Below are 25255 nucleotides of genomic sequence, written 5' to 3' on the forward strand. Positions count from 1 at the left end.
TTATTTATATTATTATTACTGAGCTAACACTCAAAATCCTTAATAGGGGTTTGGGCCCTTATATAAATATTTTAAAATTTTATAAATAAATATTAAGAAAAATTAGGTATTTTTATGCATTAAAATCAATATATATTTTTATCAAAAAATATGTAAATATATTCTAATCTAAAAAAATAAACATGTATTTTAACCTAAAAAAAATATTTTATACATCTTAAAAAAATATATCCTAAATGATTATCAAAATAATATTACTTTTTTATGACAACAAACTTTTAATCGCAACAATCAAAAAACAAATTTTTAAAGAATTTTTGCACACAATATATTACTAAAGCCTACATTATTTGATTCATAATTAAAATTAACTCATTACAATTTTGTTATTATTTTTTAAAGACATTTTACTACAATATTTTGTTCTTGTTTACAAGATTGCAATAGAATTATAATTAGTTATAAATAACTATAGTATTATTCTTTATTATATTTAATTAAAGTTTCATTTTAATGCATTTTGTAACTAATAACATAATAATTCATAGTTAAGTAGTTAAACAATTAAAATTTTTTAATTGATCTAATATTACAAATAATTAATAATTTTGGCACAAAATTTTATCCGTCGGTTTATATTTTATCAATGAAATATTATTTAAAAAAACATACATGCTTATATGTTAATAAAAATATTTCTTTAAAAACTAATAAAATATGAACTTTTCATATAAAATTAAAAATGTTATTTTATACGAAATAATAAAATAAAAAATATAAAATTGTCATTTCTTTTATATTTATTTATATATTTTAAGAATGTATCAATATTCTATTATAAATTCTAATCATGATAATCATAATATAAAATTGTCATATATTATAGTTTTAATGAAATTATTTGATTATTTAAGATTAAAAACTTTCAGATTGAGTAGTAAAATACAATAAATTAAATTATTTGATTTTAAAATATAAGACCAAATTGATGCCAAAAATAAAACACAAAGAAGTGCTTGACAATTTTTCAAAAAAAAAATTTAAAAGAAAAGCAGGAAACAAATGAGAATGAAACTGACTTGTTTCATGGCCTTGTCTCTTTTATGGGCTCCTGACATTTGGGTTATCCATAAAAATCTCTGAAGCCCAATCTATTCTCACTCCCTCTATAAATCCCTGAGCTCTCCAAGGCGAAACCCTAGAGTTCGCATTTGAGCGGCGCAGCAGAAGGTGTAAAGAGATCTAAGTTCTTCTTCCGCTCAAGGTACTCCCCTGAATTTCATCTTCTTCAATTTGTCTTCTTGTTGTTTTACAGTGAACATTTTTCCCTTAACTGTAATGAACGATAAGAGTTAATTTTTTCTGGTTACTTTTGTTGAATAATGTTTTAGATTATGTGCTTCGTCTCTGTTTATCTGTATCTTTATATGCGGAAATGGATTCTAGGTTGTTATTGACTAGCGTTTTATATTGTAGTTGAGAAGATGTCGACTTCTGAGATAGCTTGCACTTACGCTGCTTTGATCCTCTACGATGATAACATCTCAATTACTGTATCCTTATCTAAAAACCATGGACAAATTATTTATCACAGTTCTTTATCTCAGACGTTGCATTCATTAGCGTCGTTTATGATTTTATGATTCTTTGTTATGATGATTTTATGGTTAGTAAGTGCCTTTTTTGTTTATGTTTCATAGTTTTAAACTTTCAATTTTTTTCTTTCTGCACTTAATCTAAGAGCACACCGAGGAGTAATTTTATAATGGATTAATTGATTGTCCTTTTTAGTCTACTTTCACGCGGACATAGTTGAGGTATAAGGACTTCATTGTAATTTTGATTGACTGCTGATTGTTCACATCAAGAAAAATTCATTTGTTGAAAGAATTTCTATAGATCTGCATATTCTGGGAGATTTGTTTGTTCTTTAATAGTTTGGTACAGCCAGAGAAGATTGCCACTCTCTGCAAAGCTGCCAACGTGACAATTGAGTCTTACTGGCCAGCCTTGTTCGCCAAGCTTCTTGATAAACGCAATGTAGAAGATCTCCTATTGAATGTAGGAGCTGGAGGTGGTGGTGCACCAGTTGCTGCTGCTGCACCTGCTGGAGGTGCTGCCGCTGGTGGTGGTGCTGCTTCTCCACCAGAGGAGAAGAAGGTAAACCAGATTTTGACTTTTAAAAGATGATTTCTATTTTGAGTTTTTTAATGAGATTTGGTTCATCCAATTAACATGTTCTTGGTCAATTTTCCAGGAGGAGCCTAAGGAAGAAAGTGATGAAGACATGGGCTTCAGCTTGTTTGATTAAGAGACCTTTTTTGTGATATCTTGTTTTGGTTTATGGAACTTAACTTTAGTAGCTTTTTGAACTATCATTAGTGTTTTGATTTTCTTCCTTATATGAGTTTATTAGAGTTGGTTTCTGAACAACTATTCATCATACATACAGAAGTACTTAAGACCTCATTTTGGTGGTTACTTGTCCTATCAAGTATTGCATTGCTAAGAATTCATGCTTGGAGGTAAAATGTTTTCTCCAGCTATATGATGCTATCTTTTCTTCTTTGAGGAGTTACATGATAATGATACTGTCGTTGATGCTGATGCTTGGCTAGGAACATCAGTAGCTTGCACAAGCCTTTGAGATTAGCTGCTTCATGTGATGCCTTTGAGAAATAAGGATTCAACCTTTTAGATTTGGCAGAAATTGGTTGAATGATATAAAAACCTAAATTCCCTGATTCACAGGCTCGTTATCTTTGTCATGATTATTATCCTTGGTACTACTATAAACGCAAAATCTGACCTCATTTGCTCCTAAATGCGTAACACCAAAATTACAAACCTGAAATTTCCCTTTTGGCAGTTTTTTCCCATAAGAAAACGATGAATTATCGTTCTTTGATGATGTGCTCAAATTCTTCTCTTTTCTCAAGCGGAACTATTATTTCTTGGTTTTTGGAGTTCTTGTGCATTTTTCATCCCAAGTTTACAGGTGTTTTTCCTTAAAAATGTATGCCGGTTCCTTTGTGATTCAACAGTGAATTAAGTGGGTTTTGGTCCAAGTGTAAATGAAATTGGCTGTGAACTACTTCTGTAGTGAGTTTAGTTTTTTGTTCTGTTTGGTAAATATTGATGAAGAGTTTTAGGATTTGGTTGGATAAATTTCAGTGATTGATTAATTAATTTATAATAATGACAGTGATTGAATGGCAATAATACAGAATTATTGGATTAATAAAATTTTTTTATGTTTGAATGATGGTATATTAATGTATGTTAATAATATTTTTTGTTTGGATGGTAATATGGTTGTATTTTTAGTTAAATTATTAATTTATTTTTAGATATTATATTTAATAGTAAATAATATAAATAAAGTATGTAAAAAAAAATTATTTATTAATATAATTATATTTGTATTTTAATAAATAATTATTATACATAATAAACTTAAAATTTCATATTATCATATTAATTTAATAAGTTTTTAATTGTTAGAACTACATAAAATTAATTAAATTAGATGATGGTATAATAAAAAATAAATAGAATGTTTATCAAATATTGTAACAGCCCCGAAAATTTAGAATGAAATATGTGTATTAAAAATGTCAAATGCGGAAGCGTAATAAAAATTTTGATTAACATCCCTTACACTAAAATTAAAAATGTATTTAAAGTATAAAATAACAAACTAACTGAAAGAGAAACTCGAAAATAAAAACTATAAAAATAATTACGGAGTCTTTAGGCGTCCCCTTCGCCGTCTTCCTGCGGAACGGGCTCGGGAACAATGTCTTTCTGATCTGAAATTGTTAAATAATGAATGAACTACACCAGCCCAGTAAAGACATCACACTATCTCACCGCCACGGAGTTAAAGGTGGGTAGAAAACACAAAAAGACCAATTGAGCATAATTTATAACAAATTCTTTTATCAATAATAAAATTATTTAATGTCCACTTACCTCGGTGAGATCCATAAAACAACATACGAAAGCAATAACATTATCATCATTATGAAATCATATGAACTGTATAACATAATACTTACCACGCCTTTGCATTTCAATCATTACACAACATATTTTTTCCATTTACCAGCCTACTAGTATCCATGGGGATCCATAGGGGTCCCGCTACCCGTGAACCCTTAACATTTATAACTTGATTCCAGGGCCGTCCCCATACCCGTCCGGTATGGGCGCCAAAACTATGAACCTCAATACCCCGTCCGGTATGAGGGTAAAACGGGCCGTCCCCATACCCCGTCCGGTATGGGCGCCAAAACACATAAGGTCTCCATACCCTGTCCGGTATGAGAGACCACATTCCCGGTAGGGTTCCCTACGGACCCGGTCTGTCCATCATCTTCCAGGATATCTAGTCAGGCTATCCACATTATCCACTATCAATTCACATAACCTTTTTGACCTTTTTCTTGATCTCAATCAACCAAACACACACAACATGTAAACCAGTAATTTATGCCAAACAAGACAACACACAACATCAGGTTCTAAATCATTCAACCCATAGTCAATAGAACAGTGATATATGCACACAAAACTATCAAATGAAAACACCAGACATCATACTGCATTTAGAACTGTGAAATAGAACAAACAACAACTGACCGACAAATACACCAGACTCGGGCTCCATTAGCGACCTTAAACAATTTCACACATCTATTGATTCATGAAATACCGTTTTATCATTTATTGAACTTTAATACCGTGATAGGAAATAGGGTGAGGGGTCCTTACTTGTTTCGGGGTCTGAATACGGCTCTACAGTGCGCCTACAGGCTGTCCCTAATTTTTCCTGAATTTTTTCCGGGGAGCTGAAACGCACTACTAGTACCTGTACGTGTCCCAAAAAATCCCAAATTAGATCTAGGGCCCCTTTCGGCCAATATCGCAATTCCGGCACGGCGGCTCCGCCGTGCTCCGGCGACGGCGCCGCCGCTTGCGGGGGCGAATCGCCTCGGGTTTCGTTTTCGGCATTTTTTGGCCGTTTTCGACCGAATTCGGCCACGCTTGCATCGGTTCCTGCGATAGAACAACCTTAGGGCCCTCGGTGGGCCGAAAAATCACGAAAAATCGAAACTTACAGGCGGCGGTGCTCTCGGGTGCGGCGGCTCCTCCGGCGTGAGTCGCGTTTTGATGTTTGGCTCCGATCAACCTGTAGAGAAAAGAACGGTGATCACAGTGGTGTAAAATTTGCATCAAACAGATGCCGAAAAGGGCCTCATCGGAGGCAAAAACCGAGGAGGGGCGCGGTGGTGCCGCTGGGTTTCGGCTGAGTTTTCCAGCCGTTTGGCCGGTGGTTTGGCTCCGGTTTGGCCATAGGCGGACTCAGCGTCGAAAAACGAGCAATGGGGAGAAAAATTACCTCGATCGGCGGTCGGAAACTTCCCCGGTGCGGCGGCTGGTGGCGGCGGCCGGCTCCTCCGGCGTCTGGTTCTTCTTCTCCGGCGAGCACTGGCGGCTAGGGTTTCTTTGGTCAGGTGTGGGTGGGGGTATTTATACCCTTTTCCTTTTAATCTTGACCATCCATCAAGATTGAATCTGGGCCGTTCGATCGCGATTTAATTGGGATTAAATCTGGGCCGTTCATCGCAATGCAATCTAGGCCGTCCATGCGCGTGAATCTGGGCCGTCCATGCGCACGTTTGATCTAGGTCGTCCGTGCGCGCGGGAACGGATCTGGACCGTCCGATCGCGCGCACGCGGATCGCCCCCGTGACCCGTCTCCTGGTCAGCGTGTCCTTGCCACGCGGCGCGTCCTGGTTGGCCGGGGTTGTTGACCGGGCCGCTGACGTGGCACAACTTTTCTAAATAACGTTTTGACCCCCGATTTCCGATTTTCTTTTCAAAAGTACCAACAGAATCCAAATTTTCACCCATTTTTCTCAAAATCAATTTCAATTAAATCCAAATAATATTTTTACCCAATTTCATAATTATAATTATTTTTATTTTCATTGAATTAAATTAAATTAAATTAAATAAAAGTCCAAATAAATAAATAAATAAATAAATAATAAATAAAATATTTATTTTCATTTGGGTATTACAAATATTATTAATTTGGTGGTTTAAAAATTTATTTTAAATTTTATCAATCAAATATCATTTATTATCATTGAAAGTTGAAATAAATACGATTTTTTTATGTCTGTAAAATATCATACATTAAAATTCTATTATTTACTATGATTCAAACAGAGTATTAGAGTTTTAAGGTAGTTTTCATTCAATAAAATCTAATCTAATCGAGTCCACATCGCTCCCAACAACATTTTTAATTTTAATGATATATCTAAATAACATTTCAATGTCATCTGTTTGTTACTTTGCTGATAATTTTTAAATTTAATAATGAATGGTCATTATTTTTGTGGTTTAGTGATTAAAATTTTAGTGTTTTTATTTTAAAATGATGAGTTTTAAATTTTATAAACAACGTAATTTGTTATTTTATTTGTGTATTAATTTTATAAAAATTTTACTTTATGAGTTTTATTAATTAATTTAAATTACTTATAAGTTAAAACTGAAAGTAAAATACTAAATTTTTATGTAAAATCGTTTTTGTATTATCATTACTATTTTATTTTTATAGGATCTTTTTTAGCTAAATTTTTATAGTTTCCTTATTGGTTAGAGGTCTTGTCTCCCTTTTCTTTTTGGCCCCTAATTAGTTGTGTATGTGGCTTTCATCTTCATCCTTGGTGGTAAAAGTGTACTGGACTTATATGAGACTCACAACATTTATTTCAAAAAATTTTATTGTTCTCAACTTTTGTTCTTACAAGAGAGTTTGATCTTCAAGAGTTTCCGAATTTTTACTTTTTCATCGAGTTAAATTTAAGTATATCATAATTAAATTTAAAGTTAAATTTGATTAAATCTAATTATATTAACATCTAAATTTTTAGCTAAACAACTTTATTAACATTTTAAAAAATAAGAGAATAGACAATACATGTTCAGAACTAAATAGTTATTATTATTTGTTGTATTTGTATTAAGTTCATTTATTTTTATTAATTAATAATTTGCTAGTAAATTTTTTTAAGGAACATATTTTAGTTGAGTTAAAATATTACAAAATTTTTAAAAAATAGAATTCTATATAAAAAGATAAATAAAGAGAACAATATTAATAAAATTAATTATTATCTTAATATTATTAACAACATCATACTTAAAGAACATGAAATTATTATATTCATATTCGAGTCCTAAATTTATTTTTATGTCAAAAAAATTATTACTTTAATTTTACATATAATTAAATTTAAAGTTTTAATTATCGTTATAGATTAATTAAAAAATTTATAAAACAATAATTATTTAAAGAGTTGAGTTTGGTGTCTTTAAATAATACGAATTTTTTTGATAAAAATATTATCTATTTTATTGATAAGAAAAAAAAAAAAGAAAAAAGAACACACATACACACACAAACACAGAACCATTTACAAGTTGGTTCAATGACAGAAACATTTTAGCTATAACCATAAACAATGCCAAAATAGAAAGTGTATATTTATTTTAAGTAGCAAAAGAAGGATCGAAATGCTTGATTTTCTTTGTTTTTGAAATAACCACAACTTATCTTAAACAATATTTAAAGTTGTTTATTCAAATATTTCTTGTCTACTTAGTTTTAAGTGCTATTTTCCTAATATTTTCAAAGCACTTTAACATAAATTTTGAAGAATAACTCTATATACTATAAGTTTAACCTTTTATGTTCTCAAATTTTTACCATTTTAATTAACTTAAAATCATTTTTAAAAATAACTTTATATACTATAGTTTTATCTTTGTATGTTATTATTCTTTTATTATTTTAATTAACTTAAATCAATCGAATGCTTTTAACCAATTCCTCTTGCAATTTTGATCAACCTCTTAATTTGGTCTAAAACTGGTAGTTACTTCCGTTGTCTCTGGTCAGCGGCACCGTTAGAGCAAACGGTTCACCGCCATGGACGAAGTCATCGCGCCGTAACACCACATAGACAAGAAACCAAAATGACAAAGAAGCTCACCAGTACAAAAACCTTAATGGAGCTCGATCTCAACTCTTTCATCCACTCGGACTCCGATGACGACTCAGATTCAGTTCCTCATCGTACGATTGACGAAATCCTCAACGCCTCTGATTCCTCTACATCATCTTCTCCTCCCCCATCCCCGTCATCTATTCACCACCATCGTCGACCTCAGTCAGATATCTTCCCTTCCAAATCCGAATCCTTGCTCCTTCAATACGATGTCGTTTCGCAGGAACCGGCACAATCTCTAAAACCACAGTCCAGTTCCTTTACTCGGGTGAACGATCCGATTCGAAGAGTTTCTTCTTCTTCTTCTTCCTCCTCTTCGAGACAGTTGCCGGCCCTGTTCAGTGGAGTAAGATCGAATGCGAAGCCGGGAGCGGCTTTGGCGGCTGCCGTGGCGGCATCGAGGTCTGTGCCGACCCCGCATGCAGCAGCTATCAAGTCGAGGAGGGCAGGCAGTGGGACCGTGCAGAAGGTTCTGGATGATCAAGAATTGGGCCCGAACGCGGTCGAAGATCACGAGATTTCTTCCTCAACTGTGGAGTCAATTGGAGTTGTTACGGAAGCAAGCCGCTCTGTTGCTGACTACAAATTGGGCGATTTCCAATCTATTAGTGGTGAATTCTCAAGTGGAGATGTGGTTTTGGAGGGCAAGCGTGAGAGCGGAGGAGATTTTGTGGGTGTATATAAGGAAGCTGAAGTGGAGGAAGTTAGAACGAGTAACATTTGGGATGATGGCTTAGTGGGTACATGTGAATCACGATCGAGTTCGAAATTTGAAACGGTGATTGCTTCTGTTTATCCTTCCTTTGATGTTGATGACTCTATGCTGGACTCAAGAGTAATCAGTTCTGGAAATGTTAAAAACGAAAGAGTCTCCCTTGCTTCTTCTAGTGAGATTTCCACGTGTGCGGATATGAATGATTCTGATAGAATGAGTGTTTCTTCTTCTCCGTTGGATGCTAAGGATAGAAATATTGAGGAGAATTTAACAATAGCCGAATTGGATAAGGGAAATTTGGACAAGGGTATGATTGATCATAAAAATGACGAGGTTGGTGGTGGGGATGGAGATGATGATGATGATGACGATGGGAGTTCAATGAGTGACATTTCAGAACTTGTAGAAGAAAGACTTGGGCAACTGGAGAGCGAGAGGATTAATAAAAGAGCTGAAAAGAAGTTTCAGGCATCCAAGAAGCCACTTGAATTGGCGGAAGAGTTGGAGAAAAAACAGGCTTCTACTGGTTTGCACTGGGAAGAGGGTGCTGCTGCTCAACCCATGAGGCTTGAGGGTGTTAGGAGGGGTTCGACAACCTTGGGTTACTTTGACATTGATACCGATAATACCATTACACGAACCATTTCATCACAGGCATTCAGGCGAGATCATGGTTCCCCACAGGTTTTGACGGTTCATCTAAATTATATTGCAGTGGGGATGTCAAAAGGAGTTATTGTTGTTGTGCCCAGCAAATACTCCACTCATGGTGCTGATAACATGGAGTCAAAGGTTTTTTTTGTGCCTCATATTTGTAATGCTTTTGTCACTTGTGAAGATTACTTAAAACTGAAGTAGATTTTTAGTAATATTATTTGAATGTCTTTGGAATGGTACTTTGAAAAACAAATTGTTATGGCATGTAAACTAATATTTGTCACCATTTAATGAATTCTGCAAGCCAAGTTAAACAAATTATGTAAAATTTTCTTTTGTCCATGAAAGTTTTTCTCTGGTTTGTTTAAATCTGTTGATTAAACTGTTATCTTTGAATATAACAATTGTCCCATTAATTTTTTTGCTAAAAGTTGTTCAACCTGCTCCTGCAGATAATAAAACTAGCTTATGGTTTTGTTTGATACTAAACTATGTCCTATCAGGTTGAAGATGTATATATCTGGCATCATCATCTAGTATTACTGCAACCTTTTTATACATCCATGTCCCCAGAGTATATTCATGCAGTAGGCTTTCCATAACTTTGGCATATTTATGCAGTTTGTACTATTTTTTATTAGAATGTTATCCATGTCAATATTACAAAAGCAAATGTACATATATATATGTGCACATATACATTTTTCAAATAGGGTCAAGTAGGACATACACGTTATTGATCCAACTTTTTCATTCAAAAATCAATCTTTCAGGCCGTAAATGGATTAAATATTTCATTTAGCAAAGTGATACTTCTTTCAAAGAAGACTTCTATGATATCTGAAACAATAATAGGTGAAGTTCATACATTAAACTACCTACATATATTCCAGATGTTGTTTCTAGGTCTGCAAGCTGAAAGGTGCTATGCTCCAGTTACTTCCATGTGCTTCAATCAGCAAGGTGATTTGCTCTTAGCTGGTTATGGTGATGGGCATATCACAGTTTGGGATGTGCAGAGGGTGTCAGCAGCAAAAGTGATTACTGGAGAGCACAAAGCACCTGTGGTACATACGTTGTTTCTGGGGCAGGATTTGCAAATCAGTCGTCAATTTAAAGCAGTTACTGGTGATAGTAAAGGTCTGGTTCTGTTGCATGCTTTTTCAGTGGTTCCATTGCTCAACAGGTTCTCCATCAAAACACAGGTAAAATGTTGTTTTATGTTATGTTACTGTGGATCTGTGTCTACAGCATATATTACTTGCTTATGGTGAGAGTTTTAAGATTGCCAAGGTATTACCTCTTAAGTTGATTAACCTGTGTCTTATCAAAAGAAAAAACAAAGAAAGATTAACCCATGTATTGTTTTGGTTTGAATAGTGTCTTTTAGATGGTCAAAGAACGGGCATAGTACTATCAGCATCATCCCTTCTTCTTGACGAATCTTGTGGAGGTGCATTATCATCTTCTCAGGGAAATTCTGCAGTTTCATCTGGCAGCATAGGCAGCATGATGGGAGGTGTTGTTGGGGGAGATGCAGGTTGGAAACTCTTCAATGAGGGTTCATCTTTGAATGAAGAAGGTGTAGTCATATTTGTCACCTATCAGACTGCTCTGGTGGTATGAAGTCCAGATGACTGGACAAGTTCCATGTACCTCTTGTTCGTCAAAGTTGTGCTTAACCATGTGGAGGTTTCTCAGTTGTGATGTATTGAAGCAGCATTCCTTTGTTTCAGGTAAGGCTCAGCCCCACTTTAGAAGTCTATGCACAGCTTTCTAGGCCAGAAGGGGTTCGAAAGGGTTCCATGCCATGTACGGCATGGAAATGCGTGATGCAATCTTGTACTTCTTCTGCAGGTAATAGTTGTCTGAATTTTCCTATATTTTAGTTTGATGGTCTTCTAAGATGTTAATATGCTGCAGAAAGTGCTTCTACTGAAGCAGCAGAGAGGGTTTCTTTGCTTGCAATTGCTTGGGATAGGAAGGTACAGGTTGCAAAGCTGGTGAAATCAGAGTTGAAGGTTTATGGGAAGTGGTCCATTGATAGTGCGGCTATTGGTGTGGCTTGGTTGGATGATCAGGTATGCATGTTTTGTTTGTTGAATGATATATATAGTTTATTGGCAAGTAACTCCTTTGTTTTTTTGTTCTGGCTTTCGGTAGGCTTTAACTGTTTTTTGTTTTAAACTTCTACTTTATGCTTATTGTAGCTTGTGAATGGTAAATAGTTCCATTTCCTGGTTGAAAGTACACCATGACCAACTGTGACAGGTGCTTTCTGCTTTTCCAGTTACTGGTGGTTTTAACATTGACCGGTCAGCTCTATTTTTTTGCAAAGGATGGGACTGTGATTCACCAAACAAATTTTGGTGTAAATGGGTCTGCAGGAGATGATCTTGTTGCATATCATACTTACTTCACTAATGTTTTTGGGAACCCTGAGAAAGCTTTTCACAATTGTATAGCTGTAAGAGGGGCTTCTATATACATACTTGGAAATATGCATCTTATTGTTTCGCGTCTTCTTCCATGGAAAGAACGAATTCATGTTTTGCGGAGAGCAGGTGACTGGATGGGTGCCTTAAACATGGCAATGACACTTTATGATGGCCAAGCTCATGGTGTCATTGATCTGCCTAGAGCACTGGATGATGTACAGGAGGCCATAATGCCTCATCTTGTTGAGTTGCTTTTATCGTATGTAGATGAAGTATTTTCTTATATTTCAGTAGCATTTTGCAACCAGATTGAAAAAGTTGAAAATGAGCCAGTGTCTAGAAGCACTTCACTGCACTCTGAAATAAAAGAGCAATACGCACGGGTTGTTGGTGTTGCAGTCGAATTCTGCATTCATATTAAGAGAACCAACATCCTTTTTGATGAAATTTTCTCCAGATTTTTGGCTGTTCATCAAAGAGGTATATTTGCACCCTACTATCTGCTCATGTTAAATGAATGTCAGATTAAGTTTGGGATTGATGTTTAGCTCAGGCATGATTTTATTTTCCTAATACAAACTAGTTTTCTGGAAGTATATTTTAAAGAGAATTATGTGAGTCATTTAACATGCAGAACAAATGAAGTTATAACCAAACCTGTAATGTACTCAAAAGCATGTAACAACTGTCCAAGAAATAGGTTATATCTGGTGAACGATCAATTCTAATACAAGACACTGTCTTTAATCTACTTTTAGTGTTCAATATTCTTTTTGGTATGGAAAAGGCTCATTGAGTAAGGACCGTGGTAGCCCTCTCTTTCCCCTGAATCTCCAAGCCTTAATAGTAGTCTGATTCTAGATTCTTATGCACTGTAAGCAATTTTTACTAGTTATTTTAGTTAGTGGTATTCACTAGAACTCAATGTTCTGTACTTCTAGTCTTACTTTAACTGACAATCAATGGACTGACTTAGAGGAATACATGGTAGTAGACTTATCAAACTTGGAGCTCTTCACCTCCGGGATGGCAGTGTTTAATCTAACATATCTTCTTAGTGTTGTTAATCTTTTGATTTGTTGACTTCTCTGATACATAATAGGAATCCGGATCTTCTCATAACTTTATTAATAAGATGTCCATTTATAGGTTTAGACAATAGTGTTTATGATTTCACCTTAAAAAGATGAGATTGAAAAATTATCTTAACTCTGTTTTAATGTGCTTCTTGAAGGTTATAGCTGCATAAAATCAAGAAGTAGAAAGCTTTTTTCTGTTGGCATGGGGCAAAATGTAATTTGAAACACCCATATCAATTAAGATAATTATTTAGGTTTCCTTGGTCACATTTTACTTATAACTTGTGAATTAGATTATTAGCAGTTATCTTTTGCATTTTGAGAGTGCTTGTTGAAATTTGATGGACAAAGCAAATGGATTGCTCTGGACTGGCATCTTCCTCCTTGTTCAGTTTGCGTTTGTTACTCCTTGGTCCTTTGCAAGGTTTTCTGTTGTGATGGTAGACACTACGTTTGATTTTATTTTAACAGTATTAACATTCTTTCAATTATTTGCTTTTCCATCTCTGTTTAGAAACATTTCTGGAGCTTTTGGAGCCGTACATTCTAAAGGACATGCTTGGATCTCTACCCCCTGAGGTATTACTTAATGTTCAATGTGTAGCCTTAGATTATGTGATGATTTTATATGTGGTGATTTTTCATCCTGCGGACCTCTTAGATTATGCAAGCACTGGTGGAGCATTATAGCAGCAAAGGATGGTTACAACGAGTTGAACAATGTGTCCTTCACATGGACATTTCTTCCTTGGATTTCAATCAGGTTATATCTTGTCTACAATTTAAGCTCCTTTATAATTTTTATTTAAAATGTATTTCAAAAAGATAATGTTTATTTAAATGCTTTACACCATGCTTTTAGATGAGCTTTTTTTTCAATCAAGATTTTACACCTTGCTTTTAGTTGAACTGATTTTATTTACTATAGTTCCATATACCTTTGAAAGTGATTGATATTTTTCTTTATATTATAGGTTGTCAGGTTATGCAGGGAGCATGGATTGTATGGTGCTTTAGTATATCTTTTCAATAAAGGGTTGGATGATTTCAGGGCACCTTTGGAAGAGCTATTGGTTGTGTTGCGAAATAGTCATGGAGAAAGTGCCGTAGCCCTTGGGTATGTTGCATCTAGATACGTGACTTCTGTTCTAATTAGTAGAACTTTTAGAACTAAAATTCTAAATAGTTTCAATTTTATGTGACTATTTGTTTTTGTTTTGGTTTTTTTTTTTTTGCTTTTTAACTATCAGTCTGTTCAGTTTGGTCAGAATGACAGTTCATACTTTTTGTATGGAACTTTCTGGCAGGGATGCTTGTGTCTGTTTTGGAGATTTACTAGGCAAAAGTACATTACATCATAAAACTCTGCTATGATGAATGTCAGAAATTAAGGCGCATGAACACATCCTTTTAGTTTTCATTTATTACATTTATATGTTTGTACTTGTAGTCATAAAAGAATACAAAATTTAGAACAAATAATGGTAGAATCATAATTATCTAAATCACAGAGAAATAGATGGAAACATGAGGAAGAAAATAGATAGAGAGAAGACGGGATAAAGTTAACGATTGTGGAGGGACAAAAGAAGGATATTTTGGCAGTTTTAAAGGACAAAGAGAGAAATCTTCTCAAACATGAAAAACAGAAAAAAAATAACAAAGAGAGAAAAATACTAGGTAGAAATATGAAAATACTTTCACTAGAAAATTATCGAACTTAACATAAGTTTTTGATTAGAAGCCTTTTATGTAGGTTCTAATCTTAAGTAAAAAGGAAAACAACTATCGAGAATGATGTCGTGTGTTTATTCTTAAATAATATGGCTTTATGTATACAAGTTCTTTAGAGAAAGAAAAGAAAGCGACAATTAATTACATAAGGTGCATTTTACCACAAAGTCCTTTAATTTAATTCACCTATATTAATTACATATAAAATACATCCTTTAATACTCCCCCTCTATTGCCCAGCTTGGCAATAATAGTTTGAAATGCTGGGTTATTCAAGCTTTTGAGCCATACGTCTGCAAGTAGTGAGTTGGTAGACATGTAGGCTATAAATATCAGACTAATATCTAGCTTCCCTTTAATGAAATGTTTATTAACTTCAAAATATTTTGTCATGTCCTGTTGTATTGGATTGTGAGCAGTACTTATAGATGGCTTGTCACAGTAGAGACTCATGAGCCCATTCCATTTAATTCTTAGATCTTTTAGGATCATCTTCAACTATAGTAGTTTACATACTTCTGGTGTCATTGCTCAAAAGTTTGATTTCACACTCCATCTTGCGACTACATTGTGCTTATTAGTTCTCCATGTAACCAAATTATCCCAAAAAAATAAAATAATTTATAGTAGATCTTCTCCTATTATTGACCCTGCATGCGCCAAATATAAGTTTTGAGCAGTAACTTGTCATTTCTTTTGAACATGATACTTTTCTCGGGTGTTATCTTCAAGTAATGTAGTACTTTGTAGGTTGCCTGTAAGTATATATCTTTAGAGTGGTACGTGAATTGACTTATAACACTTACTGCATATGCTATGTTTGGTCTTTTGTGTGACAGGTATGTCAATCTTCCAACTAGTTTCTAATACATCTCCTTACATGCTTTTGTATCTTCTTTTGCTAGTCCTAATTTGTGGTTGTGATCAATAAGAGTACTAGCAGGTTTACATGCCAACTTACTTGTATTCTTCTTGCTATGAGATGAAGATTCTTGATTTTGAGTGAACAATTTCAATTATAAAGAAATATTTCAGCTACATCAAAGGGCAAAAAGAGAAGTGCTCTCTCTCTCTCTCTCTCTCTCTGTCTCTCTCTGTCTCATCCCCTCTTGACTGCAACAGATTCCCGTCTTCCTCTACTACATCTAATCCAAATCTCTACCACCTTGAACCCTAACTAGCGGGGAGGAGAGCTTCTCTCCCAGCCACTGACCCACCTCCGACCCACTTTGAAATCACAATAATTACCTCCAAAAAAGTTTTTCTGGTAGATAGAAAATCATTTCACATTACATATGGCGGAAAGAACCTTGAGGGTCTCCGCATCAGTGAACACGGCAGGGGCTTCAGTAGGTCCATAGCTCTAAACAAGCAAGAAGTTAAATGGCTAGTAGATGTGTTGAGTGATTTTTATTGGCTAAAAGGAGGAGCAACCTGGTGGAGAAATTTCAAGGGCTCCTCACACAGAATCTGGCTTGGCCTAAGCTGGAACTGGTATGGTCGTTTTTTGGTTATGACCGAGGAAAATGGTAAGTCGACCAAACAGTTGTTTATCCCGGAAGGCACAGAAGCTGGTGGATGGTGGTGCTTCATGAAGTCTGTCTTCAAAATGGCCGATGTCTCTTTGGCGAACCTAGTCGAAAACAAGGTGGCCATTATTCCTAACCCATCGTCTAACCCAGCTCCTGACAGAGTTCAAGTTTGCTCCTTGCTTCTGAAATACCCACACTGCAATCACGGGTTTAGGGTCTTGGCTGAAAGCAAAGGGAATAAATCTTTTGCTGAAGCTCTTAGCACGAACTTGGCTTCTACCAACCGGTCAAAGTCGGGTGCTGCTGACCCACCAAAAATTCGGGTAAAGAAGATAACTCCTGACCCGACTCCCGCTCGAAATAATTTTGAAATTCAAAAGCTGAAGTCTGGTGATGCCTCTAAAAAACCTGAGCCCAAATTTAAGCCCAAATATAGTTGGTTTGAAAAAGGAAAGTGGGTTAACCAGGCTAGTCCAAGTGGTGCAAGGAAAAAAATTTTAAGCCCAAAAAAAAGGAGCCCAAGGGTGTTATGGAAGTGGAGACCCAAAAGGATAAACCCGACCTGAGCGCCTGATCCAAATATAAAAATCTCCTCCCCCACATGGTGAGTCCTCTTAGGGCAATTTTCATTGTGCCCGTAGAGGCTGAATGCGCTTCGGGAGCAGACGAGACTTTAATTGAGCAGAAGAACAAAGATATGGCAGCGGGTTTTCTTCAACATGTTAGTTGAGATTTAACCCTAGGTAAGCGACTTGATCCTTGTCTAAACAACAAACTTTTACTGGGGTCTCAACAGTCAGGAACAAATTTGGCGTTACATCTGGCTGTGGTGCAAAACGATGAGTCGGAAGACCCACCAAAGGAAGCAGCAAGTGTCCTCACTGAAGTCCCACTTATACCAGAATGGTCTCCGATTATTGCAGAATCCTACTCTCATTGGGTTATGAAAAATATTCTGGGCATCAGCAAATCACTGGGTGTTACATTTGAGGGTTGTGAAGATCAATCTTTGTCAATTTTCTCCGAGCTTGATAACAGAATGAGTGGAAGGATTTCCAGCTCTGAGGGGAACACTTCAAAACTTAAAAAGCTAACAGGAGGGGCCAGAGAACTGAAAAGATTGCAATGCACAGTGAACTATGACAACAGAAGCAAAAAGAATAAGGGTGTTGGGGGAGTTTTTGAAAATTGTCAATGATAGGAAAAATTATTTCATGGAACGTCAGGGGAATTAATGATGCAGGGAAGAGGAAGATTCTCAGAGGTTGCCTTGGAAGATGGAATCCCATCATTGTCTATTTACAGGAAACTAAAATGGAGATTCTCAGTGATTTCACTGTCAAAAGCTTATGGAAGGCCGACGGGGTGGAATGGAAGTTCTTACCATCTAAGGGTTTTGCTGGGGGCATTCTCCTTATGTGGAAGAGGGATTGGGTGACTTGTATGGATGTTAAAATTGGTGAGATCACAATTTCTTGCCTTTTTTCTAACAATAACAACACCACTACGTGGTTTTTTTCTGGTGTATATTGCAGAGGCAATGATACGGAAAGAACATTGCTCTGGCAAGAATTGAACCAGTGTTTCAACTGCTGGGGTAGGAATGGAATCATTGGAGGGGATTTTAATACTGTTATCAGAAGATCTGAAAGATCCGGGACTCAGTTTAATGCAACACTGGCTAATGAGTTTCTTGTTAACATGGAAAATCTTGATCTAGGGGATCTTCCATTAAAAGGAAGTAATTGGACCTGGAGTGATCAAAGAGACCCACCTACTTTCTCCAGGATTGACAGATTTCTGGTATCTGCAGATTTGCTCCTTATCCTCCCAGGTTTTTAAATCAAATGATTCTACCTAGACCCACCTAAGACCATTTTCCAATTTGTCTGGTTACTGACGGCATTCACTGGGGTCCAATCCCTTTCAGGATCAATAACAAATGGATCCAAGATAGTAAATTCAAAGAGTTGATGAACAGAACAATGGAATTGTTATCCTGGCAGGGGGGCAACTAGCTTCATCCTGGCCAAGAAATTAAAGGCGCTCAAATCTACCATAAAGGAATGGGCCAAGGTTGCAGAAATTAACAAGGATAACAATACTATAACAATATTAAGGATTATCTGTATGAAATTGGAGAACTGGACAGAATCGAGGGACATGCCGGTTTGACGCTGGAAGAAAAAGATAAGAGAGATTTGCTCAAAATCAATTTGGCTAATTGTATGCATAGGGAAGCAGTATCTTGGAAGCAAAAATCAAGAGAAAAGTGGCTTAAAGAAGGTGACCGGAATACCAAATACTTACATTGTTTGGCCAACCATAGAAGAAGAATCAATTATGTTGAAGAAATTGAAGTTGATGGGATCTGTATTAAAGGCAATGATAATATGAGAGATTGTGCCACGTCTTACTTCAAAAGGCTGTATGTGGAAGAGATAGAATGCAAACCTAAATTAAATGGTCTGCGGTTTGCTCGCTTAGACACTTTGGACAAGCTGCAGTTGGAAGCTGAGTTTACAGAAGCTGAAATTCATAGCTGCCTCAAGGAATGTAATGGGGATAAAGTTCCCGGACTGGATGACTTCAATTTTAAATTTCTACAACTTTACTGGGAGGTTCTCAAAATTGATATTCTAGACTTTTTCAATGACTTTCACAAAAATGGCTCCATGGTTAGATCTTTGAACTCCACTTTCATTGTCATGATCCCCAAAAAAGCAGGAGCTAAAAACATCAAAGATTTTCACCCAATAAGCCTATTAGGATGTATTTACAAGCTTCTCTCAAAAGTCCTATCTAAGAGGTTATCAAATTTCCTTCATAAGATCATTAGTGCAAGTCAGTTGGCTTTTATATCCGGGAGACAAATTACTGATGCTATTCTAATTGCCAATGAGGTGGTGGATGATATTTTCAGAAATAATAAAGGGGGTCCTTTGCAAATTAGATATGGAAAAAAACCTTTGATCATATTTCCTGAAATTTTATTGATTATTTGCTGGACAGAATGGGTTTTGGTGAGAAATGACGTAGGTGGATTCACACTTGTATTTCCACGACTAGTTTCGCTGTTATGGTTAATGGTGGCCCTTCCAATTTCTTTCAAGCTTCAAGGGGTTTGAGACAAGGTGACCCACTCTCCCAATTATTATTCATAATTGTCATGGAAGGACTAAACAAACTCATAGAAAAAGCCAGAACTCTACAGCTATTAAGGGGTATCGAAGTGGGTAATTTCGGCCCAAAAATTGAAATCACACATCTCTTCTTTGCTGACGACACTCTTATGTTTTGTCAACCGGACATTAATTCCCTTCTCACTTTAAGGTGTATTCTTCTTTGTTTTCAAGCTGCCTCTGGACTCAAAATTAACTTGCATAAATCCGAACTTGTGGAGATTGGCAATGAAGGCAACGAACAGACTTTGGCTCAGGTCTTAAACTGCAAAACCGCCAATTTACCCATCAAATATTTAGGGATGCCTCTCGGTGCTTGCTACAAAGATTGAAGAAGTTGGGACCCAATTATTAAATCTGTTGAGAATAAACTTGCTAGGCGGAACTTTCTTTCAAAGGGAGGTAGACTAACACTCATTAAAAGCACTCTTTCGAATCTTCCGATTTATTTTCTCTCTGTTTTGTGCATTCCTAAAATTATTGCAAAAAATTGGAAACAATACAAAATCGCTTCCTTTGGGGTGATGAGATCAACAAAAGGAAAATTCGCCTTGTCAAATGGGAGGAGCTCAAAAAACCTATTGTTTCTGGAGGATTGGGTATCAAATCTGTCATCACATTTAATTAAACTTTACTTAGTAAATGGATTTGGAGATTGTGGAACGAAGAAAATAGTCTTTGGAGAGATCTGATCGTTCATAAATGGTATGGGAAAGACTTGCATAATTCCAACTTTCTGGATCACAGCATACATGGCTACAATCTATGGAAGAGTATCAGGTAGGTGGGGAATTCTGTATCTAATTTTTCCAGGTGGTCTATTGGTAATGGAATGAAGATCAGATTTTGGAAAGATGTTTGGATTGGACATGATTCATTGTAGAATACATTTCCCAGTCTTTATGCTATTTCCAGGGAAAAAAAGGCCCTCATTGCCCATATTCTAGGGACAGAATCTATTGGGGACTGGAACTTGGCCCTATACAGGAATCTTTAAGACTAAGAGATGGAAGAGTTCCTAAACCTGGTTCAGATTTGTCCACCACCGGATTGAACAACAACGAGGATAAATTAATTTGGAATCTGAACAAAAACGGAACTTTCTGGGTTAAATCTCTCTACTCCTAGTTGGCTGGGCATAATTGTCAAAAACTTCCAGCCAATATTGTTTGGAAATCTAAGGTCCCACCTAGAATTTCCTTCTTTACTTGGGAAGCTGCTAGAGAACGCATTTTAACTTTGGATAATCTTCAAATGAGAGGTATCATTATGGTCAATAGATGCTTTCTTTGTAAACTGATGTGGAAACACACCTGCTCCTTTGCTGCCCCTTCTCTCAATCTCTCTGGTAACTGGTTTTAAACATCATGAATTTATCTTGGGTTACTGCTGGTTTTGTTAAGGATGAACTTTTTGCCTGGGAAGGCCTGTGCAAGAGAAAAACTAATTATAAAATCATTCATTTGATTATCTTTTGGATTATTTGGAAAGAAAGGAACAACAGAGCTTTTGAGGGTAAAAAATCGGATTTTGTCACTATCAAGAATAAATGGTTGCACCTTTTTTGGTCTATTGTTCTTGGGCATAACCTTGATAATATTGTTGATTTTGCTTCTCTTGTAAATACTCTTACTGTTCTGTAAATTTTTTTTATATGGGTGGCATCCCCTTGGTGCCTATCTTTAATACATTTTCTCACTTTTATCAAAAAAAAAAAAAAAAAAATTCAGCTTTCCCAATTCCTTAATCTTAAATTCCTTGGTGAAGTATTTTTAGAGTATTAATTTTCCTTTTTTATAATCATCTATCACAGTAATATCATCTAAACATACTAAGAGAGCTATAACTTTCGTTAAATTTAGTGCTTGATAAATATGTTATGATCTCTCTGACTTTACTTGTATCCCAACCTTAACATTACCTTTGCAAATCTACTAAATCATGCTTTGGGTGATTGTTTGAGCCCATGAAGTACTTTTTTCAATTTGCACACCTTGTTTGTTCTTACTTTTTTGGTAAATATTAGTGGGATTTGCATATAAATTTCTTTTTAATCTCTGTGTAGGAAGATATTTTTTATCGAATTGTTGTAGTTGCCAGTTAAAATGGGTAGTTAGAATTAACAAGACTTGTATTGTATTCACCTTAGCAATTGGTGCAAACGTCTCTTGATAATCTATTTCATTAGTTTAGGTATAACCTTTGACAATTAACCTTGCTTTTTACTTCTCCATTATTCAATCAACCTTGTTTTTATAGTGAACGTCCACTTGCATCTCACAAGTATCTATCTTTTGAGCAAGTTTACCATCTCCCATGTTTGATTATTTTCCAATTCTTGTATTTCAACATTTATGACATATTTTCATTTTTTCATAGGATAATATTTCAAATAAAGTGTTAGGGATAAGATTGGTATTTAAACTCATGAAAAAATTCTTATGAAACTATGAACATTTATCAAATTATAAAAACTATGAGATTAAATAAAAAGGACCTTTAGTGCATTTCCTGGTTCTTTTATGTATTGCAATAGGCCCATGCAATGAGACTGTATAAGGTTTCAATACTTACCTTTGTTCTAGAACTTGTTTATGATGCTTGAACTTGCTTCAACTCAAGATCCAAATTCTTCCTCATTAAGTAAATATGAGTAAATCTCAACTTACCGAATAGCTTCTTCTCTACTTTTCTCTTCTTTTTTTTTTTCGCTTTCTTTCTTTCTTTATTTTTTTTATTTAATTATATATATACATATATATATATATATGTAGAAATTTAAGAAAAAATATTTGTTTTATTTCTACTATATTTTTAGTATTACAAATGACTCATATATATAAGAATTTTTAAGTATAAAAAAGAAAATTTTCCTTATAATAGGAATTTTTAATAATTACAAGAAATTAATAGTAAAAGTTATATAGGAAAAATATTACAATTATTTAGACAATAAAATATTCGTGTCAACATTCTCCTTCAAGTTGGTGGAAAGATATCACACATATCCAACTTCCATATCAAGTTTTGAAGAGTTGTATTGCAACATTCTTTAGTGAAGATATTTGTCACTTGATTGCTAGAATATATATGGTATAAACATAAGGAGCTATCAACTACTATCTCTTTTATGAAATGACGGTTAATCTCAACGTGTTTCGTACGCGTATGTTCTGGATTTTGGACAATACTAATGGCTACTTTATTGTCACAAAATAACCATAAGCTTCATTCTTTAAATAGTTTTAATTCATTCATTAGTTTTTGCAATCATAATAATTCACATACCCCTTGAGTTATTGTTATATATTCTGCTTCAACATTAGTACGGACAACTACACTTTGTTTCTTTCTTTTCTATGTAATTAAGTTGCCACCAACGAGTGTGCAGTAACCAGTAGTTGACCTTCTATCATCTGGAGATTCAGCCCAATTAACATTTATAAATGCTTATAAATTAAGGTGACTATTTATGGAGAAAAGTAAACCTTTTTTTGGTGCAGATTTCATATATCGTAATATTCAAAAGACGGCATGTAAATGAGTCTCGCGAGAATCATGCATGTACTGACTCACCAGACTAACTGCATACGGTATATCTGGTCTGGTATGTGAGAGATAAATGAGTTTTCCAATCAATCTCTGATATCTTCCCATGTCAACTGATGTACCACTGTCAGCTTGTAGTTTGTGATTACTTTCAATAGGGGATTTTGCTGGCTTGCAATCCATCGTTCCAGTCTCTTCTAATAAGTTTAAGATATATTGTTTTTGAAAAATGAATATTCTTTTATTAGATCTGACAATCTCAATTCCCAATAAGTACTGTAATTTTTCTAAATCCTTAATTTCAAATTCTCGAGTAAGAAATCTTTTTAGTCGAGCCATCTCCTTTGTATAATCTCCAGTCATTACAATATCATGTACATAAACAATGAGAAAAGTGATACTACCCTCACAATGTTTGATGAACAGGGTCTGATCGACATTGCTTTGTTGATATCCGAAAGAAATCATAACTCTTATGAACCTTTTAAACCATCCTCTTGGAGACTGTTTTAATCCACACAAGATCTTCTTTAATTTGTAAACTTTCCTTTGTGTTCTTTCATCTTTAAATTCATGTGAAATTTTCATGTATACTTATTCCTCTAATTCCCCATGGAGAAAGATATTTTTTATATTAAATTGGTGTAAATTCTAATCAAAATTAGCAACACATAATAGTAATATTATGATTGTGTTCATTTTTGCGACAGGTGTAAAGATTTCTTGATAGTCAACTTCATAAGTCTGAGTATACTCTTTAGCCACTAGTTTAACTTTGTATCTTTCAATCGACTTATCTGTTTTGTGTTTTACAGTGAACACCTATTTACAACCATCTTCTTTTCTTGTGGGGTTGAAACAAGCTCTCATGTTTTATTTTTTACCAACGCATTCATTTCTTCAATCATCGCTTGCTTCTATCTGGGATCTTATAGAGTTTCTCTCTAATCCTTTGGAATAGATACAGAGGAAACAGATACGATAAAAGCTCTATAAGAGAGAGATAGAAAGTTATAGGAAACAAAGTTAGACATAGGATGTTTAGTAAAAGTTCTGGTTCCTTTTTTAAGAGCAATAGGTTTATCAGATAATTCATAAGGCAAAAATAACTCAACAGATATTTTCAGGAACTGAAGAAGATTCTTGACTTAGGATAGATTGCATGATGACTTTTTCTGTCTTATCTCTCATTAAATATCTCTTCAAGTCCGGTTTATCCAGTCGTATAGTATTTTCTTATTAAATAAGATCATCTGATATGGAATTCTCCCCCTAAGTATGACTGTCAAGAGTGACTCAAGTGGGCATCACCTCTTCCATTTCACTCTCCCCTTGAAGAGGTGTTGGGGTAATGTTGAAGTATGATTCAGATTCTCTAAAAATAACATTTATTGTTACAAAGTATTTTCGACATAGTGGATGGTAACACTTGTACCCTTTTTGAGTAGGCAAATATCCAACAAATACACATTTGAGAGCTCTAGGTCCTAACTTACTCATATTTCTAGCATGATAAAACAAATACATCCAAACACTTTGGGAGGAACAATATAGGAATTTGTATTTTGCAAAACCTTCAGAAGATTTCTAAAATAATAAATCCGCAAAAACATTCTATTAATAAGATAGGTATCTGAAAGAATTGCATCTCCATAAGAACTTTTAGGTAGATTCATTGTGAACATTAGTGACCGAGCTACCTCACTATGTGTCTTTTTTTCAAGCAACCCTATTTTGTTCACTAGTGTAGGCATAACTTCTCTGATGAATTATCCCATTAAACTCCAAGTAAACATAGAATCCACCATTCATATATTTTGTACCTTTATCTGTTCTTAAAATTTTAATTTGGGCATCAAATTGTGTATATATTATTTTTTTTTAAAGAAAAAATATAATATTTGTATTAGCAAGGTACCAAAGAAGAGAGGGTACCTCTCCTTTACAAAAGATTTACAAATTTGTTAGTAAGTCAATGACATCCCCAAAATCCTCAACCTTGATGATATCATACCCCAACACAAGAAAAGCGAAGTAGTTAAACCATCTCTCTCTTAGTTTACTATTATTATTCATAATCCCCTCAAAAGCTCTTAAATTTTTTTCCTTTCAAATAACCCAAAAAACAGACAAGAGAATGAGTCTTGCAATTTCAGTTTTCAGCCCTGCCCCACCCCAGGTTCAAATCTCCTCCTCAATCGAACCAACCTGTACGCAGCAGATTCCTACCAAGCCATACACCACGCTCCAGAGTTCATAGGCTGTAGGGCATCTAAGCA

General features: G+C 35.0%; 2 protein-coding genes across 4 annotated transcripts in view; both read left to right on the forward strand.

The window, feature by feature from the left end:
* The first annotated feature begins 1107 nt into the window (after window positions 1-1107).
* Window positions 1108-2469, forward strand: LOC110806887 (large ribosomal subunit protein P1w). The gene is made up of 4 exons (XM_022031868.2): window positions 1108-1264; window positions 1477-1553; window positions 1948-2160; window positions 2258-2469. Exons 2-4 carry the CDS (start codon window positions 1485-1487, stop codon window positions 2309-2311), a joined length of 336 nt encoding a protein of 111 aa, XP_021887560.1. The 5' UTR covers window positions 1108-1264; window positions 1477-1484; the 3' UTR covers window positions 2312-2469.
* Window positions 2470-7915: 5446 nt separating this feature from the next.
* SETH5 (transducin family protein / WD-40 repeat family protein) overlaps window positions 7916-25255 on the forward strand; it is a 41472-nt gene continuing 24132 nt past the window's right edge. For 2 of the 3 annotated variants that reach the window (XM_088219200.1, XM_088219199.1), the window contains exons 1-9: window positions 7916-9597; window positions 10356-10667; window positions 10843-11082; window positions 11199-11319; window positions 11386-11543; window positions 11753-12380; window positions 13494-13558; window positions 13641-13742; window positions 13954-14096. In XM_088219200.1, coding sequence (XP_088075326.1) covers window positions 8059-9597; window positions 10356-10667; window positions 10843-11082; window positions 11199-11319; window positions 11386-11543; window positions 11753-12380; window positions 13494-13558; window positions 13641-13742; window positions 13954-14096 — 3308 coding nt within the window. In that variant the 5' untranslated portion in view covers window positions 7916-8058. The remainder of the gene's footprint in view (window positions 9598-10355; window positions 10668-10842; window positions 11083-11198; window positions 11320-11385; window positions 11544-11752; window positions 12381-13493; window positions 13559-13640; window positions 13743-13953; window positions 14097-25255) is intronic. The other variant, XM_088219198.1, reaches the window with a different exon arrangement.

The sequence above is a fragment of the Carica papaya genome, chromosome 5 (assembly GCF_054855325.1).
Source record: "Carica papaya isolate Zhongbai chromosome 5, ASM5485532v1, whole genome shotgun sequence".
NCBI classification, from domain to species: Eukaryota; Viridiplantae; Streptophyta; class Magnoliopsida; order Brassicales; family Caricaceae; genus Carica; species Carica papaya.